The 18,459-nt window shown below is 59.8% G+C and overlaps 1 protein-coding gene across 2 annotated transcripts in view; it reads right to left on the bottom strand.

Moving 5' to 3' along the window:
- CACNA2D2 (calcium voltage-gated channel auxiliary subunit alpha2delta 2) overlaps window positions 1–18,459 on the bottom strand; it is a 208,630-nt gene that overhangs the window by 5,441 nt on the left and 184,730 nt on the right. The window contains exons 7-24 of one of the 2 annotated variants that reach the window (XM_054280704.1): window positions 15,171–15,302; window positions 14,730–14,787; window positions 12,634–12,684; window positions 12,379–12,478; window positions 11,513–11,671; window positions 10,944–11,051; window positions 10,269–10,347; window positions 10,090–10,139; window positions 9,206–9,295; window positions 8,901–8,969; window positions 8,417–8,491; window positions 7,514–7,588; window positions 7,295–7,366; window positions 6,954–7,025; window positions 6,719–6,780; window positions 5,029–5,105; window positions 3,819–3,839; window positions 1,499–1,559 (exon numbers count right to left, since the gene is read on the bottom strand). In XM_054280704.1, coding sequence (XP_054136679.1) covers window positions 1,499–1,559; window positions 3,819–3,839; window positions 5,029–5,105; window positions 6,719–6,780; window positions 6,954–7,025; window positions 7,295–7,366; window positions 7,514–7,588; window positions 8,417–8,491; window positions 8,901–8,969; window positions 9,206–9,295; window positions 10,090–10,139; window positions 10,269–10,347; window positions 10,944–11,051; window positions 11,513–11,671; window positions 12,379–12,478; window positions 12,634–12,684; window positions 14,730–14,787; window positions 15,171–15,302 — 1,411 coding nt within the window. The remainder of the gene's footprint in view (window positions 1–1,498; window positions 1,560–3,818; window positions 3,840–5,028; window positions 5,106–6,718; window positions 6,781–6,953; window positions 7,026–7,294; window positions 7,367–7,513; window positions 7,589–8,416; window positions 8,492–8,900; window positions 8,970–9,205; window positions 9,296–10,089; window positions 10,140–10,268; window positions 10,348–10,943; window positions 11,052–11,512; window positions 11,672–12,378; window positions 12,479–12,633; window positions 12,685–14,729; window positions 14,788–15,170; window positions 15,303–18,459) is intronic. The other variant, XM_054280705.1, reaches the window with a different exon arrangement.

Consider the following 18,459-nt stretch of genomic DNA (forward strand, 5'->3'; position numbering starts at 1 on the left):
CTGTCCTTCAAAGGACAAATGGAGCAAAGGGTGGCAGGAGCATGCCCACAGGGCAGCTGAAAAAGGTGAGGCACCCTGCCCAGCTCGGCCCGGCCCCTCAACCCCTGCTCGGGGGGGAACAGCACCTAAATACCTCCACCGACACGCACAGATACAGGTACTCACACACCCACGGGGGACATACGGTTTCTGAAAATGCCCAGAGGCCCGTGGGCGCGGCAGCAGATCATACAGTCGCCCTGGGCACACGGCCCCTCCTGCCCCGCCGCACCGGGGCTGCTCACGGAGCCGCCCTGGGGATACCGGGGGGCTCGCCCTGACTTCCACGTCCCCTGTTCTCTGCAGCTGCAGCGACTGCAGAGCACCACACCGGGCACGGAGCAGGCACTGCAGCCGCCGTGGGTGCAGCCCCACTCCTGGGGCCTCGGGCATCCCCTCCCTGTCCATCCTCTCGGTACTTATGGCCAGTTTTCAATAACTGTGCTCCTGTTTCTCATTCACGCTCTGCTTTGGCTCCCGTGTGTTCTGGGCTTCACCCCCAGTGCCCAGCAGAGGGCCCGGGGACTGCGTTCCCCAAAAAGGCAGCGCTGCACAGTGACTGCTCATTCCGGGCTGCTTCACCCAGAGCGGGTGTGAGTGACTGCTGCTACACCCAGGGCTGGTGTGAGTGACTGCTGCTTCACCCAGAGCGGGTGTGAGTGACTGCTGCTACACCCAGGGCTGGTGTGAGTGACTGCTGCTTCACCCAGAGCGGGTGTGAGTGACTGCTGCTGCTACGGGCCGGGAGACTGGGGGTAGCCACAGGTGGCTGTGCTGGACCTCACCCACTACAATCCCCAAAAGCTGCACTGGCAAAACGTCCCCTAACAGGACGTGTAGCTGCCATAACGACCTATGAGCAGATAGGTGATTAGCTGGTGATGTTAATTAGAGATTGCACTGTAGTGGCGGGAAGGGCGGGGTGCTGCAGAGCCATGGGGCTCCCCAAACAGCCCAGCGAGGGATGGCCCTTCATCCCCGCTAGGTGACACACTGGGCGGCATGGCCCAGGGGAGGGGACACATCTGTCCGTCAGGGGGCTGCTATGGGCTCCTCATGTCCCCAAACCCCCTGGCATCCCAAATTTGGGCCGAAACCTCCCCTCCTTCTCCCTCCCCCCCGCAGCCAGCACGACTGTATGATGCGGCCGGCGGCCCTCGCTCGGCAGGATTTTCAGAAACTATATCTATATATGCACGCGCAGAGGTCGGGCTGCACCGGGTGCATATATATATATATATATATAAATATATAAAAATATAGATATATACTGTGCTGGATGCAACCGGGGGGCCGGGGTCCCGGCGGCAGCCCCGCGGCCGAGCGGGCACACGACACACACAGCCACAGGGCACGGGGAGCGGGGACAAGGCACGATGAGGCGGGGATGGGGGCGATGGGGGGTCGGCAGCGGGGCCGGGGCGGATGCACACCTCGGCAAGCGCACACGCAAAGCTACCTGGGAGCAATGAACACATGTCCCTCCGACTCAAAGCTGTTGGGCAGCAGGTATTCAAAATCTGCAACAGAAAGGGAAGGTTATCCGGCGGGGAGCGGGGGCGCCGGGGCCAGGAGGGAGAGAGACGGACAGAGAGAGAGAGAGAGAGAGAGAGAGAGGGGAGGGAACAAAAAAAATTAGAAAAAAAGAAAAAGGCATTTGCTGCTCTTGGTAACAAGAGAGAGGAAGGAAAAGGCCGTTCTGCTGTTGCTGGCACCGCACGGGAAGGAAGGTTAAGCCAAATCAGGAGAGGTTTGCCCATCTCGGCTCGAATTTGCTCGGTGGCGGGCTGGAGGCGCGCGGTGCGTACGCGGCCGGTACGCAGGGACACACAGACACACACACATATATATATGTGCGCACATGGAGATATATATATATATATATATATGCATGTTCGGGAGGGCGGGGACGTCTCTCTCTCGGGGGAGGGGTGGTGGGCGAGGGCAGGGAACCACATGCTGCGCTCCTGGCCGGAGGAGGATCACCGGAACACTCGGTTGTCGGGAGAAAAAAATAAAGGGAATTTTCAGGCATCAACATGGCCAGAGGGGAACCTTGCCGAGGACAGTCCAACCAGAGGCTCCCGCCCTGCTGCAGGGCCGTGCAATGCGCTGCCGGGCTCCGCTGCCGGGCTCCGGTGCCCCCTCCCTGCCCGGGGCCTTGGTACCCCCATGGGGCCGGGGATCCGCGCTCTGCTTTAACACGGGGGGCAGCCCAGTAGCTTCGGGGGTCTCTGGGATTGCCCCCGGCAGAAGAGACTGAGGATGCAGGGCTCAGCTCGTGGGGGCGAGCTGGGTTGGGGGGTGCACGGAGCGGTGCTCAGGGACACCCCTGGGATAACATCTCCCCCAGGACGGGCACCGCCACCCCTTGCCCTCCCGCCAGCTCCTGGTGCATTGCACGGCACAGCCAGAGGTTGGACTGTTGCTCTCTGAGGGCTGGAGGCAGGGGCTGGGTACAAGCCGATGAGAGGAAGAAGAGGAGGAGGAGGAGGAGTACAAACACTCGTACTTGGTCCATCAGCATTGCCATCACAGGGGCGCTGGGAGGAGGCAACTCAAGGCTGATTGAACAGGGCTGAGGGTGACACTTCCACCTCCCCACTGTCCTGCTCGCCTGGCCCTGTCCCCCATGGCCCCTCCTGTGCTGCAGTGCCCCCCCAAGCCGTGTCCCTGTGCCAGGGATGGGGTGCTGCTGGTGGGTGCCGTGAGCTGGGGGCTGTGTGGGATGGAGAGGGGTGGCAGGTCCCACGGGGATTGTGTGTGTCCCATGGGTGTGCCCTGGCCCACTGCGGGGCTGAGCGGGAGCTGTGGGTCAGGAGGCCCCTCTGGCATTGAGGGAATGGGGGCCAAATCCTGTGTCCCATGGGGGATGTCCTGCCCCACTGCAGGGACAGACCGACCCTGGCACCTCGGCCTGCCTCAGTGGGACTCGAGGCTCAAACCTGGCTGCTCCCAGGGGCACAAACGGCACCAGGACTGTACCTCCAGTGGCACAGGACACTGGGCCATGCCATGCTGGTCCCCAGGGCAGGGGGGACGGCCACCGAGCAGCTGTGGGGGCGGGCAGTGTGGCACCCCTGGGCTCAGCCATCCCCCGTGCCCCTGGGGCCAGGCTCGCCATCACCTGTGCAGCTGGGAGGCACCGCCCCAGGTGTCCCATCCCGTCTCTGCAGAGCATCCCTGCTTGTAGGCTTTCCCCAAAAAGCCTGTCCCAGAGGCTGATGGATTGGGCCCCCCACCTGTCCTCCATCCCTGCCACCTGGGGGCACCCACCCCACAGCCCCCCTCTCCCTGCACAGCCCTATCCCTTTCAGGTTGAGTTGTCTTGGGGAGGAGGAAGCAAAGGAGCCAGGAGAAGGGGAGAAGGAGTTGGAGGAGACGAGCGGGAGAAGAGGAGCAAGAAGGGGCAGCACTGGGGAGGAAGAGCAGGGCATCCAACTAGCTACAAACTCCTGGTGGGTAGAAAAGGGCATTTCATACAAGATCAGCTCTTGGACGATATCGAACCAGGTTTGGGAGTGATGCGCAGGGAGGGGAGTGGGATTTTCGTGACAAAGCTCTCATGAACAGAACAAGACATGTTGCTTTCAAATAAAGGGGGAACTGGAGGAGAGGAGGAGGAAGAGGAGAAGGGAGGAAGGGTGAGTTGGTGGCGGTTTGCAGGTTCGGCGTGGCAAACGGGCAGGGAGATGGGCAAGCAGGGGGCTGGGGGGGACTGGACACGGGGCAGGGGACGGGGTGGTGAAGGTGAGTGGTCTGAGACTGAAAATACTTGCCCTTCATTTTGATGTTTGGTACTGTGTGAATCCACCATAGAGAGAAAGCAAGAAAAACAACAAACAAAAAACAACAAACAAAAAAAAAAGGGGTTGGGTGGAAAGGGGGAAGGGGGGCACAAACAATATTTTATTCAATCGACGTTTGAATAAAAATATTGTGTACTATAATCATACCAAAAGGAAACCTCTTGCAAAAAACGACATGAAGAAAAGAGAACATAAGAAAAACCCAGTAACAAAAGGAAAAGAAAAGGCCACGGTGAAATAAGAACAAAAGAAAAAAACAAATGCAAAGATATAACTAGAGAAATATATAGATATATATTCAATACTCCAAAGGAAAATGAGAATCAGTAGCAAACAGTTGCAACAGTCTTGATATCAAAATGTCCTCACTGAGTCAGGGGGCATGCACGGCACGGTGGGCAGAGCTGGGGAGGACGGGGGGATCCCCCCTCCCGGGGTTGGGGACAGCCTGGCCCTGTCCCCACGGGGACACACACAGGGCTCCTGCCCATGGATGGAGGGGGTGGCAGGGGCTGGATCCAGAGCGGGGCTGGGGTCGGGCCACCGTGGTGGCCGAGGGGAGAAACAGGGGGAACCAGGGGGGAGAGGGGAAGGGTCCAGTTCTCCCATGGGGAGAGGGTCCCTGGGAGCAGCGTGGACCTGAGGTGGGGAAAAGGCTTGGGGGTCAGGGGAAAGAGAAAGAGAGAGAAAGGGGGGCCAGGCTAACACACACGTACACAGATTAATTCCAAACAAAAATCGAAATCAACCGAAACCAAACTCATAAAAAGAATAAATGGCTTAAACTGAAACCAAAGTATCGTAATAAACCAAAGGAAATTAAAGAGATCCATGCAAACTTCCCCAGGCTCACAAATGATGTGGCTGCCACAGCGCCATCCCTCGTCCCCGGGGGGCCAACAGGCAGCACCTCCCTGTGCAGCCTGTGCCTGCCTGCAGCCCCGGGCTGCGCAAGGACCAGACCCCAGGGGCACCCCAGGCAGGCAGCTCGCTTCGCTTTCCCTCCGTGTGCTCACCTCTACTCACGCCTCTCTCAGCTCTAGCTTTTATTTTGCCTCTCACAGTGATCCCTATGACCTTTCCCAAGCCTTTGATTTGTGTTTCTCCCCCCGACAGCCAGGGGCTGGGTGGGGTGAGGGGGAGTGTGAGAGGGCGGCGGGGAGAGCCAGGGGCTACTTACACTTCACTTGCAGGATCTGGTCGCTGAGGTTGGCCTGGATGTAGTAGGTACTGTAGGGAGGCAGAACCAGCCCCAGGCTGTGGAGAGGGAGAGCAGACACCTGGTGTAAGGCTTTACACCCACCCAGAATCCTTGGCCAGCTCCCAGTCCCTGCCTGGCACCTGCTGGCAGCAGCTTGACCCAGGTGATGGCAGGCAGCCCCAGTGGCCTCCTGCACAGCCTGCTGCATCCTGCTCTCCTGGAACTGCAGCCAGCGTTGTCCTGAGGCATCCAGAGTCATCCCCAGAGCACCCAGAGTCATCCTGGAGTATCCAGGGTCATCCCTAGAGCACCCACGGTCTCCAGAGTCATGCCCAGAGCACCCAGTGTGATCCTGGGCTATCCAGGGTCACGCCCAGAGCACCCAGGGCTGTGCTGGGGGCACACATGGGCACAGAAGTTGGCACATCTGCCTAGCCAGGGCTGATATGGGCAGGATGTACCAGCCCAGAAAACAAGGGAGGTACATGTGGAAGAGGAACACGACATCCCTGTGGGGGAGGAAGGCAGGAAGAGATACAGCCCATGAAAGAAGGGACAAAACCTTCCCAGACTGGAGAAACCAACTGGGCAACCATTATACAGGCAGCAGGAGCCAGATATGTCAGGAACAAGAGTGATCTGCCAGCCAGGAATCTGGCATGCAGGGTGTGGGACAGGACGGGAAAGGCGATAGCAGGAGGTGGTGCTGGGGCTGCTTAACCCACAGGACACACTGCCAGAGGGAACTGGACTCCCTGGTGCCAGCTGCAGTGGCCATTGGCCTTTGGTGACAGTGTTTGTGCCAAGTATTTTCAGGAATAAGTGAGCAAGGACCACATTCCTGACTCTCATCAGATGTCACTCCGGCACCAGAGCCACTGGGATCTTGGCTTCTCCCCTACAGCATCCCTTCAGATAACCCTGCCTGCGCTGGGCACAGTCTGGGCATTGCAGCCAGCACAGCAGAGCTGCTGGCACCCCAAACCACAGTGTCAGGAAAAGGGTGGTGGCGTTTTTCTGTTCAGTGTTGGTGGCATCACAGGGAAACCCAGGAAAAATCCCTGCTGCAGAGCAGTGGGGAGTGGCTGTGACCCTTGCCAGCCCCTCCTGAACTGGGTGGTGAGGAGTAGGAAGAGGAGGAGAGCACACTGGGCAACAGGGGCTCACATGGCTCCTCCCATGTGAGGCAATGTGAGTTGAGAAATGATGATGTCAGGATGTTTCTTACACATCTGCTGGTCCAAACTGGGTGATAAATGCAGAACTTTGCTCTCCTCTGGCTCTAAAGACAGTGCCTGTGCTGCAGGGTGGGCACATGTCACTGTCACCCACCCCAGAGCAGGCAGGGACCCGCATGAGCCCCTGGCTGGGCAGACAGGGGGTGGCAGAGGTGTCACTTGTCTGACCCCTTGCATGCCAGCCCTGCAGCCTGTCTGGAGTCCTGGGGGCTGTGTCCAAGCTCTACAGTGCCTAAGGCTGGCAGGCAGCCCTTTCAGGAGTTCAGCACATCACTGCCTGTGTGCAATAATGTGGCAGTGCATTTGCAACCTCACAGCCCATGGGACACATCCCTGGTGGCCTCGGGGATTTTGGAGCTGCAGGCACAAGCCCCCAGGCCTGTGCTGGTGTGGGCCCAGCCAGGGCAGGGCAGTCAGGGTGTGACACTCACCTGTAGTTGGTGCTTTTGATGGGAGCCCACGTGTAGGTCCGGAACACCTCGTCGATGTATTGCTGTGGGCCAGAGGCAGCCAGTCAGGCCTGGCACTGCCAGGGCTCTGCTGGCACAGTGCCACAGGGCCCTGGCTCCCTGCCCAGTGCCAGACACAGCCCCTCATCCCCACTGCTGGCTCTGGGCGCTCAGCACAGTGACAGTTGCAGCTGTGATCTCCTTTCCCTTCAGTTACCTCGTCCAGGGACTTGATGAGGGTCTTGATGAACCTCTGCCCATCATTGCCATCAATCATGCTTCTCCGGATCTGTGGGACACAGAGGAGGACACTGAGGGCCACAGAGCCTGGCCATGCACCTGTGGGCACCCGTGGGGTCAGGGGGAGCAGCCAGGGGAGGTTCATTGCACCCAGGGGACAGTGACCCAGCTCCTGTCCCCTCTGTGGCTCCATGGGAGCTGTGCCAGGACCCTGAGGACGAGACTCTCTGCAGGGCAGGCTGGAGGGGCTGAGTGCCCTTTGCAGCTGCAGGTGAGGGGGCCAGCCTGTGCCCCAGAAGCTGCCCCTGCTCTGCTCACCTCCTCCTTGTTCTCATCCTCCAGCTCAGCATCCAGGAAGTCCAGCGTCACCGGCTCACGGAAATTGATGATCTGCAGGAACAAAGGGAGAGCCAGGCAAGGGCTCAGGGCTCCTGCAGCCACTGCTGAGCCCAGACACATCACAAACCCCACAGCTAAGTCCTAAGGACCCTGGAAAGCCCCAGGGCCTGGCTGATCCCCCTTTGGGCCCCTGCTCACCTGGGGCTGCAGGTTGGGGTGCAGCAGGACGTAGCCGTTCAGGTCGATGGCAAAGACATAGCCATTGGCCCCCAGCTGCAGGAGGACAGGAGGAGGGGTGAGGCTGAGCAGGTGGCTCTGTGGTGTGATACACTGTGCTGGTGCCATCATCCTCACCTCTGCAGGCAGAGCTTGCCCCAGGTCACCCCCAGGGCTCAGCCCATTCTATCCATTCATTTCTGTTCTTAGGACAATGCAATCTGCCACTCACTCCTGGGTGAGAGTTTGGCTCTGGATTTTTCCCACTTCTCCTTTCCCCAGGCCTGTAGGGTTTGTTCCCTGCTGACCCTACAAGGGTTTTGGCTCTGCACTGAGTCCCAGAGCATCACACAGCTTTGATCCCTGCTCTCTTGTGTCACAGACATCTTTTATGAAAAATCCTCTCCTTAGGATTTTTCCTCCTCAGAAGCGGAGAGGCCTCAGGAACAAAATGTAAACAATGGTTATCTGCTACTGTGGAATGCAACAGGTGGATCTGTGATTGGTCTCATAGAGTTGTTTCTAATTAATGGTCAATCACAGAGTCCTAGCCACAAGCCTTTGTTATCATTCTTTCTTTTTCTATTCTTAGCTAGCCTTCTGATGAAATCCTTTCTTCTATTCTTTTAGTATAGTTTTAATATAATATATATCATAATATAATAAATCAGCCTTCTGAAACATGGACTCAGAGCCTCGTCTCTTCCCTCATCCTAAGATCCCTGTGAACACGGTCACACTCCTGCCTGTCCCCGCTCCTGCTAGGTGCCAGTGCTGCTGGAGGTGCTCTGAGTGCTGGGGCACAGCCTGGGGCTCCCACCAGAGGGATGGATTCCCCACTAGGACCTGGCAGTGCAGGGCAGGGACAGAGGGGAACCCACGCACGTTGTAACGCGGCGTCAGCCTCTTGATGTCATTGAGAGCCACATCGATCCCCATCACGCCCAGGATGAGCTGGTTCTGGAAGGAAATGCAGGATGGAGGTGGTGGGACCAGGGCTGTCACTGCCACCACCAGCCCAGGGACAGGGAATCAGCAGGACAGACATCTTCCCCCTCTGGGGACGTGTGGGTCAGATTTGGGTACTGCAGGGGCACAGGGTGGGATGGACCAGCCCCCCAGAAGCCCCCATGGGACACTGCTCCCCCCAGGGACTGGCAGCTGTGCCAGCTGAACTGTGAGAGCTGGCCAAGGTAATTTGGGTCCCAGTGATGGCAGTCACCCCTGGTGTCACTGCAGGGAGGTGGTGCAGAGCAGGCAGCACCCCAGGGATGCCAGTGTCCCCCCTGACACACATCACCAGGGCACCTTCCCACCCCACAGTAGCCCACACCAAGGCTCCCAGTGCAGGGCCAGCAGAGTGTCCTACCTTCCTGTCACTGCTGTCCTCCGTCAGGTTGAACACTGGCAGCGTTCCTGTCACCACCAGGCCCAGCCCCTGCACAAGCACAGAATGGTGTCCCATGGCCCCTCACTGCCTCAGGACCAGGGCTGGGGTGGGCAGCAGAGGGGGGTTGATGGGGCATGTCCTGTGCAGGACCCTGGGGCTGGTGTCCCCATCCACCTGCATCCCAGAGTTCTGTGGGACCCCAGGGTCAGTGTCCCCAGCTGCACCCTGGGGCTGCAGTCCCCACCCTCATCCCTTGTGTGGGACCCAGGGCTGGGAGTCCTTACCAGGGCATCCTGGTACACATTGGTCCACTGGACCTGCTTGGCTCGGTTCCCAGCCAGGACCATGGGCCTGCCCAGCACATCCAGGTACTCCTGCAGGGACACAGGACAACATGGGAACTGGATGTCTCCTTGCTCCAGCCTGGTGACACCCTTGTCCCTAAGCACACCCCAGGAATGTTAATGCGGTGAGGCTGAGCTTGGGGAGGGGGCTTGGCAGCCACCAGAAGTGGGGGCACTGGCTCCACTGGGACCCCTACAGGTCCATTAAGATGCAAACAAGGTGCTGCTCACCACTGGCCATGCACAGACAGGGCAGGGGGTCCCCAGGCAGCACCAGCCAGAGCTCCCCAGCCATTCCTGGGGCTGGGATTGTTCCATCATGCCTGGACCATGTCACTGCTGTCTCCCTGGCTGTCATATTCTCCTGGGGCAGGTTTCCCTTTTCCTGTCTCACCTTGCCAAGGAAGATCTCTGTGTGGGGAAGGAGGCCCTGTGCCACAATGCCAGCCCTGCCCTGCCCTCATAGCACCCTGTGCACATCCCATAAAGAAAAGGGGCAGAAAAGAGGCAGTGAGAGGAGGTGTGGGGCAGACACAACCATCTCTGCCAGGCTTGGCCCTGCCCACGCTCAGCTCTGCTCTGTGCTGATTAACGCCTGATGTTTCATAATTAGTCACTCAAAAGGCAGCAGGTCCGTGGGGAGCTGCAGAAGATGAATTGCTTAATAGTGCAGAGCCTGGCTGAGGGCTCAGCTCAGCTCCCCAGCTTGCTGCCACACTCACTGCCAGCCTGTGGGCTGTGCCCAGTGGGGCTGGGGCTGCCTGGACTCCCCCAGGCAGGGCAGGGCAGCCGAGGGGGCTCTGCCTGCCCGGCTCCAGCTGTACCTGCGTGTTAATGCGGATGGCGCCGATGGAGGGGATCTCGAAGTAGTAACCTTGGAAAAGAGACAGAAAGGCAGCTGAAGATCCATCTGTCCAGCAGTCTGCAGGGCTGCAGGCAGGGCTTTGCTGGTGTGGCACCCACAGGAGCCAAGGGGTGAGCCCAGCCCCTGCTGGGTGCTCACCTTTGTTGGCACAGGCCATCCACTGCAGCGGGGTCACGTCATAGTTGTGCTGCCCCACGGAGAAGGTGAAGACCCGCACCTGTGGCAGAGCCTGCACTGAGGGCCAGCCACGGGGCACCCCTGTTTTCAACACTCAGTGCTCCCAGCCAGTGACAACCTCCCCAGGGATAGCGTGGCATTGCCTGCCACAGCCCACAGAATGAGTGCAAGTGGGCAGGAGACTCCGGCAAGTGCTGGCTATGCTGCAGCAAGGGAGTCCCTGTCTCCTTGTCCTGCCCTCCAGCATCCCTCTGTTGGCTCAAATCACCCACCTCAGTGGTCCTTGCTCTGGGGCATCACTCCCTGAGGGTGATACATGGGCCAGAACACCCCACCCCACAGGTTTCCAGGTACTGGGCAGCAACTGGGACCTTCCTGCTGGTTCCTCTGCCTCTCCCCATGTGCTCCCCTCAGGGCCAGCACTCAGGGAGCCCACCAGTCTCATTCCCTCCCCAGCATCCCACAGTGTGCCTGGTCCCACAGGAAGGTGGGAGCAGCTACAAACCCATCAGCAGGGCAGTGGCTCCATGCAGGAACAGGCTGCTGGGGAGGAGGGATGGCAAGGAGGCAAAAGGAGCAGAAGCCAGCAGTGGAGCTGGAGCAGTCCCAGCCCAGCACCCAGCCCAGGGCTCTCACCGTCTTGTTGGGCCAGTTGTACTTCTCAAAGACATCCTGCACTCGGTCCTCACCACCGTCCGTGAACATCATGATCATCTTGTTGCAGTTGGCACGTGTGATGTTGGACTGTGGGGCAGACACAGCACCTGAGGCCACACCTCAGGCACAGGGCTGGATGCAGCCAGGAGGGCTGGCCCCAACCCACCTCTTTTCCCAGCCCGTTTCTCTGGGGTGAGGGTGACCAGGCTGAATGGGGAGGGGGGACACTGCCACCTGGGGAATGATGTTGTGGCTAATGCCACTCGACACCTATAGCACCATTCATCCTTATCTTGCCTCTGGCATGATGTCTGTTGGGTCTGGCCCCTCCACCCAGCCCTGCTAACTTGTAATAACCCAGAGGGGAGCAGCACCAGCAGAACCTTGGCTGCAGCACGCCTGGAGGTGGGATGTCTCCCCCAGGATGGAGGAGGAGGACAAGGAGCCCTCAGCCCAGGGCAGCAGCCAGGCACTCGGAGCTGTCCCACCATCCCCAGCACCCACAGCTGTCCCAGCTGTCCCCAGCCCCAGCCCAGCCCCCAGCTCACGTTCTGCAGCTGGTCGAAGGCATACTCAAAGCCAGCCTTGTAGTCTGTGGTGCCCTTGGCCACCATGCCCTGCACGTCCTCCTTAAACACCTTCTTGTTGCGGATGTTGGCCTGCACCAGGTGCTTGAAACACGACACCGGCTTGGCCTTCTCATTGAACTGCGGGTGACATGGAGGGGAGTGGTCACAGGAGGGGACAGGGAGGACACCAGCAGGCACTCATCGCACTCAGCTCTCACAGGCAGCAGGTGACCCAGATGTGTCCCACATCCCAGGGAGGGCTGAGGCTGAAGTTTGGGACAAACTTGGGACAAATCCAGCACTGACTGAGCTGTAGGTGCTGTAGCTGCACCACCACTTGTGCAGGAGCCCAGCTTGTGCGAGCAGCCGTGCTGTGCTGCTCTGTGCCGCCATCGGGAGCAGGTGCTGCCTCTCACTTACAGCTTCATTTACCGGCAATGGGGCCCATTCATTAGGGGAGCGGCCATCCAGCAACAGAGCCAGGCCAGACACGTTAATTAGCGCCGCTGCTGGTGGCCAGACAGGGGCGGGGCAGCCAGTGACACGCAGATGCGGTGGCATGGCCACTGTGCTGGTGACACAGCCGTGGGGTGTCAGTGGCTGGTGACAGACAGGACGTGGCTGGCTGGGATAAAGAAGGAACATCCCTGCCAAATGCCCCCTGATAGGGGCAGCATTTGTGTGCCGAGCCCTGAGTAGCCATTTGGTGGTGGTTAAGAAGATAAGAAATGGCATTTCTGTGTGCAGAGCCCTTAGCCAGGTGTGCGTGGGGGAAGAGGGTTCCTGTGCTGGGGAGCTGGGAGGTGCCTGGGGACACAGCCCTTCCTCCTGCCCCAGGCACTCACCGAGGCCACATTGACATAGTCATCATCTGAGAGGGTGTCCAGCATCTCATAGACCGAGGTCTTCATCAGCTTGAGGGTGAGGCCGCTCACACTGCCACTCCTGCAGAGACAGGGGTGCTGGGGGCTTGGCAGAGAGGAGCACAGGGCTGTGCCACCCCACAGCTTCCCTGCAGTCATTGCAGGGACAGTGGCACCTTGGCCAGCTGTGCCACCAGCCTGGCCTCAGCCCATCCATGGCTCCCAGCGTGTACTCACACGTCCACAATGATGACCATGTCCTTTGGGGAGGAGGCACCCTGGATGTACCTGTGGGGTACAGAGTGGGGTCAGCAGGGCTGACTCATTTTGGGGGCACAGCCCAAGAGCAAAGCCCTGCCAGGGCACAAGGGAGCTGTGTGGGAGCCTGGGGCAGCCAGGGCTGTGTGACCCCATGGCAAGGAGCAGGGACAAGGAGGCTGTGGGCAGGTGGCAGCGAGGACGTGGCACAGCACAGCAGACGGCCAGGACTGCTGCTCCACACTGTGCCAGCCTAATGAGCTCTAAATGCTAAACTCTTCCATCATCACGGGCCCTTTCCTGCGTGCTGATTATGCTGACACACACATCCATATTAAGATGCTATTTACCCCCCTGGTAGCTTCAAAGGCCAGGCTGATGAGGTTATTTTTAGCTACAAGGAGGAAAAATAATAACACGACGTAAATCTTCCCCACTGAAAACAATTAGGGAACCCTTCCTCACCCCTGGAAACAACTGGTCCTACGCCCAGCCCTGCTGTGCCAGGCTGTGTGGGAGGGGCTGGCACAGGGCTCAGCACCCATCCCACCCCAGACATGGCCATGCACAGCCCCACCTCACCAGGCCATTGCAGGAGCCCTGATCCTGCCCTGGCTGCAGGCCAAGGGAACCTCATTATTGGCTTGATCAGGATCGGGCCTCGTGTGAATTAATTAGTGTGTCATTAGTATCAATTACTCACCACTACTGGGAAGGACTGGGGAAGGGGCAGGCTCTGATTGTTAATCTCTGATGTTCCCTAATTACAAGGGATTACCCGGGTGGGATGCAGGATGCTGGCACATGGGGCCCTCCTGACATGGGTGCAGCATCCTCCAGCAGGGTGCAGGACAGGCGGCAGCCAGGGGCTCCTCCTGCCGGGTGAGAGGGGCTCTGGAAGCCTGCCCTGCTCCCGGGGCCGGGCTGTGGTGCGGCACAGAGCCCGACTAAGATGCTGCCCGTAATGGGCTGTGGCAGCACATCCATCTCGGCTGCCCGGCTCAGATGAATGCCCTGGGCTCGGCAGGAGATGGCTGTGGCTAATGGGGCCATTCATCAGGGGAGGGGAAGGCGGGCGGGTGGCGGCCCTGGCTGCGGGCAGGGTCGTGGCCCTGGAGCAGTGAAGGCTGTGTCCTGCATGGGGCCCCACTGGGAGCAGGAGAGGGCCCCAAAGGGGGCTCCCCCAGGTGTGCTGTCCCCCAGCATGAAGGGTGCTGCTGCTGCTCCTCCATGGCAGGGTGGACAACCAGCCGGCCAGCCTGGCTAAGAGCAGGGCAAAGAGGGCAAAGAGCTGGGCTTAGCAGCCCCCGTACACATCAGCAGTCTCCACCCCAAAACAGCCTTCCAGTCCCTGCCCTGCAATAACCTGCACAGACACCCCAGCAGGGAACAGTTAATAATTAATGTGGAGCAATCAAAGGCAATTAACCATAGCAGCAGGACCATTAATTTTCTGACAAGGAGAGGGGGCAGCTCCTGATATGGGCAGGGGGATGATCCATTGGGATACAGGGCTCCCTGGACATGTGCCAGAGGCCTGTGCCCACTCTCCTCTCCATGCCTGCAGTTTTAGGCAGCAGGTGTGGGCAGGATGGGGCTGTGGCTTCCCCAGCTCCAGCTGATAACCAGCAGTGCCACACCAGCACCTCCAGCTGGGCTAAGGGCAGCCCATTCAATCCCAGCTCACTTGTTCTGGGCTAAAAGGCTGCTGAGCTATCCCCGAGCCACAGCCTGTGCTGCCTGCCCATTCCTCTCCCCATCCTCTCAGCCCATGGTTTCCAAGCCAGTTGTTATCTCATTTGGATGGGAATGCTGGCCAGGACTGAGTGCCAGCAGCCATGGCTGTGCTGAGGGGGCACAGGGCTCTCTCCACACTTCATCTGCACCCAGGGATTTCTCTCTCTATCCTGCTCTGCTTTCCCAGGAACAGGGAAGGGGAAGGAGCCAAGTGCCACAGCTCAGATGCCCCTGCCTGTGTTATGGTGACCCTTTGCCAGTGCCCAAATGCCATGAAAAGGGAAGGGAGCTGCTTGCTTCCCAGCCAGGACGCTCCTGCCCACCCAACACCCCCTTACCAGGGCCGCCGGCGCACGTCATAGAGATCGATCTTGTTGGGGGCTCTCCATGGGGTGGCTGTGGGGACAAGGCAGGCAGTGAGCAGGCAGGGCTGTCCTGGGGGGGACAAGAGGACGTGGGGGACAGGGCAGAGGGATGCCAAGGGCTGAGGAAGCAGCCAGCTCAGGAGGGGAGCTCACACCAAAGGGTTCTGGCACAGCACAGTTACACGTGTCACACCAGGCCCAGAGGTGCTCGTCCACATGGAGCAGTGGGAAGGGCCTGGGCTGCCCTTGGTCACAACTCCTGTGTGCCACAGCCCCTCTCTTGCACAGCCCCCCTGGCACAGCCCGTGTGTGCCACAGCTCCTGTGTGCCACAGCCCCTCCCTGGCACAGCTCCTGTGTGCCACTGCCCCTCCCTGGCACAACCCCTGTGTGCCACAGCCCCCCTGGCACACACCGGGGTAGTAGCGGGTGACGCCGGTGGCGCTGCCGAAGACCTGCCAGAGCAGGGAGGGATCCTCCTTGCGGTTCTCGATGAAAACGTCCTCCAGGGCCTGCGTCCAGTTCAGCTCGTTCAGGATGACGGTGGCTGCAGGACACACAGACAGGACTGGCTGGGTGCAGGGACGGAGCAGTGGAGCTGGGGCTGATGGGGACTGCGGTGTCCCCAGGTGATGGCAGGGAGGAAGGTGATGGGGACTGTCCCCTCCCCTCTGCCCCTTCCCAGGAAGAAGCCCATGGGGCTTTCCAGCTTCTCCTACATCCACTCAACCCCCCCACTTCCACACAGCTCCAGCACCACCCTGCTGTCCCTTGTCCCCAGAGAAATGAGCCACTCTCCAGAGCTCCCCAGAGTGCTCACTGTCCCCATGTGCCATGTGCTCCGGGGCAGACACAGTCATCACTGGGGACAGCTGGCCTGCCATCTCCACTCCCTTCCCAGCCTCACTCTCTGGGGACAGTCACCGGCTGGGAAGCGCAGGCTGGTGTCCCCAGGGGCCATGTGGAGCCTCTCAGGCCCACTCTGCATTCCCACTGGCCCTGCACCTGACACAAAAGCAATTAAGATGCCGGCAAACAGCAGTTTTAAATTATTCAGCTATTAAAGCAGGAGATAAGCTGCTGGCAGCCCCAGCCTGTGATTAATCAAGGGGGGGCTGGCAGAGTGCAGGGGGGGCATGTGGTGTGGCAGGAATGGGGCTGGCTGGCAGGGAGCTGGGATGGCACCTCCCTGTGCCCACAGGGGGACCCCAAATGTTGTGGGGGGGGACTCCTACGATGACCTCTGGTGCTGGGTTGCCCCAGGACTGCAGTGTGGAAGAGCCAGTGGTGGGTGCTACTGCAGGAGCAAGGGGCCAGCAGCACCCTGAGACAGGCACTGATCCCTCCTGGGAGACCCTCAATGCATTTTTGGGGTGCAAGAACTCTCAGGAGCACCCCAGCTCTTTGGCATTGGGCAAAACAACCCAATGTGGTGCCGCAGGGGAGCCAGTGTGCATTTGAGCAGTAAATTTAGCTCTCCTAAGCCTTCCTCCAACACTTGTCCCTTCTGGAACACCGTCATCATCCGTTCCTGCCTTCACTGTGGTCCCAAGGCACTGGCAGGAGGTGGGTAGGTTTCCCAGGATGAATCCTGGATCCCTCTATCCCAGCATGACTGCTGAAGAATTGTCTTTCCCTCAGGCAGCCATGCCTTCAAGCCATGATTTACTCTGCCCGTATCTCCCCAGCCATTCCTCAGCGCTGTGCCCACACACAGTGCTGTTATCTGGGCACTGGGGATGATTTCTTGTTTGGCTCTGACACAGGATGTGGTTTTTCCCAGGAGAAGTGGCTGTGAGCTGGCTGCCAGGCTGCTGCCTGCCTGGAGCAGCCCTGGGCAGTGCTGCCAGCCTCAGCTGGGCACCGGGCTGGGCCCTGACACATCCATGATAGCCCTGGCAGCACCCACACACCCAGACCCTCGGGGCCATCAGCCACACCAGCTGCTTGTGCTGAATGCAGCTCATGTTGTCCCTGTGCCCAAACACAGCCCTTGTAGTATCTCTGAGCACGAATGCAGCTCCTACACCTTCCCTAGGCATGAATGTACCCCCCAGATCATCCCTGTTAACAAATAAAGCTCCTGCTCTCTCACCATGTGCAGTGATGAAGCTGTGTCCCTGCTTGGGATGGCTCCTGTCCCTCTCAGTCGAGGGGAGAGCTGCCAGCGCCACTGGTGACATCCCCATCCCTGTCCCCATCTCGTCCCCGTCCCCATCAGAGTAAGCCCAGCCCCGCCCTGCCCGCGAGCGATTGCATATTTAATTAAAAACGGCACAGTAAATAAAACACATATAGGATGTAATTTGTGTGTGTAGCGAGGGGTGACGGCGGCGGGCGTCGCCGCAGGCTTTAATCAGCGTGCCAGGCAGCGATAGCGCCTCTCTCTCCGCCGGTGCCAGCGGGACCCGCGCCCGCCCACAGCCCTGCGGGGACTCGCTGCTGTCCCTGGCAGGACAGGGGGGCCCTGCTCCACCCCAAACCACTCTCAGGGGAGCAGCAGTTGTAGAGCCTTCCCTGCACCCTGGAGCACCCTGGTGTGGCCGGATCCCTGTGCCCACACTCTCTGCCTGGTGACAGTCCCTGCACTGTCACCCCACTGCCACATCCCCTCTCTGAGCAGCTGGGAGTCCCTGGAGCGCGTTCATCTCCAGCTTGCTGTGTCCCAGGGCGGCTGGGTGATTTGTGTCCCCGTGCTGGGGCTCCAGCCTGGCTGGGGAGGGACGAGTTATTTCACCCCTCGCAGCCCACCCGGCTCGCACCATGTGCTTCATTCGCTGCCTGCCCTGCGCTGGATGGCTAATAAAGCTCATGGCAAATTCCTAATCCAGCGCTGCCTCCGCGGTGCAATCGCTGCAGCTCCGAGCCGTGCCCCGGGAGCGCTCCGTGCACCGGGAATGCTCCGCTCGGGGCAGCAGCGTGAGCGCGGCCACCATCACCATCATCACCACCATCATCATCACCATCATCACCCTCAGCAAGTGCCACTGAAACACAGGGGTGGGGACAGTGGTGCCCCGGGTGCTGGGGGGCAGCAGGGACCGGGCTCACGCAGGATGCGGCCGGCGGGCGCTGGAGGATGCTCTCCAGCCGGGAGCCGAGCAGCCACTAGAGGGACATGGAGACCGACTGTCACCGTGTGCCACCGCAGCAGGGCGAGCTACCGGAGACATCTGACAGCTCAGGGACGGTCACAGCGCTGGGTAGGGGCTGAAGCTGGTGTGGCACATGCTGTGCCATCCGCCCGTCCATCCATCCGTCCATCCATCCCTGCCCACTCCCGGGCTGGCCCTCCAGCCCATCCCCGTTTCTGGAGCAGCCTGACCCCTCTGCAGCAGAGGCTTAATCAGCTATGGGGTGGCATCACACTGTCCTGCACTCACCCTTGGCTGCCTTCCTGCCAGACTGCAGCTGCTTTTTCTCCCTTTTCATGACCTCAGCCCCAAATAGGCTGAAGACAGGCAGCATCCCTGCTTCCCCCTCTGCCACTGCCCAGCCATGTCTCACTCCCTCCTACAAGCAGGTTGGTGCTGCACAGAGCTGCTCCATCCCTCTGAACGTCTCTGGTGCCTGCTTTGAGCTTTCTCGAGCTTTGCAGGAGGATCAGAGCCCTATGGGCACAGCGGAGCTTCACCCTGGGCCATAATCACCACCTCTCCTCCTCTCCCCATCCCTTCCCCAATAACTCCCAATACCCAGTCTGC

The sequence above is a fragment of the Melozone crissalis genome, unplaced genomic scaffold (genome assembly GCF_028551555.1).
Source record: "Melozone crissalis strain CALT ecotype California unplaced genomic scaffold, PUWL_Pcris_2 ptg000029l_1, whole genome shotgun sequence".
NCBI classification, from domain to species: Eukaryota; Metazoa; Chordata; class Aves; order Passeriformes; family Passerellidae; genus Melozone; species Melozone crissalis.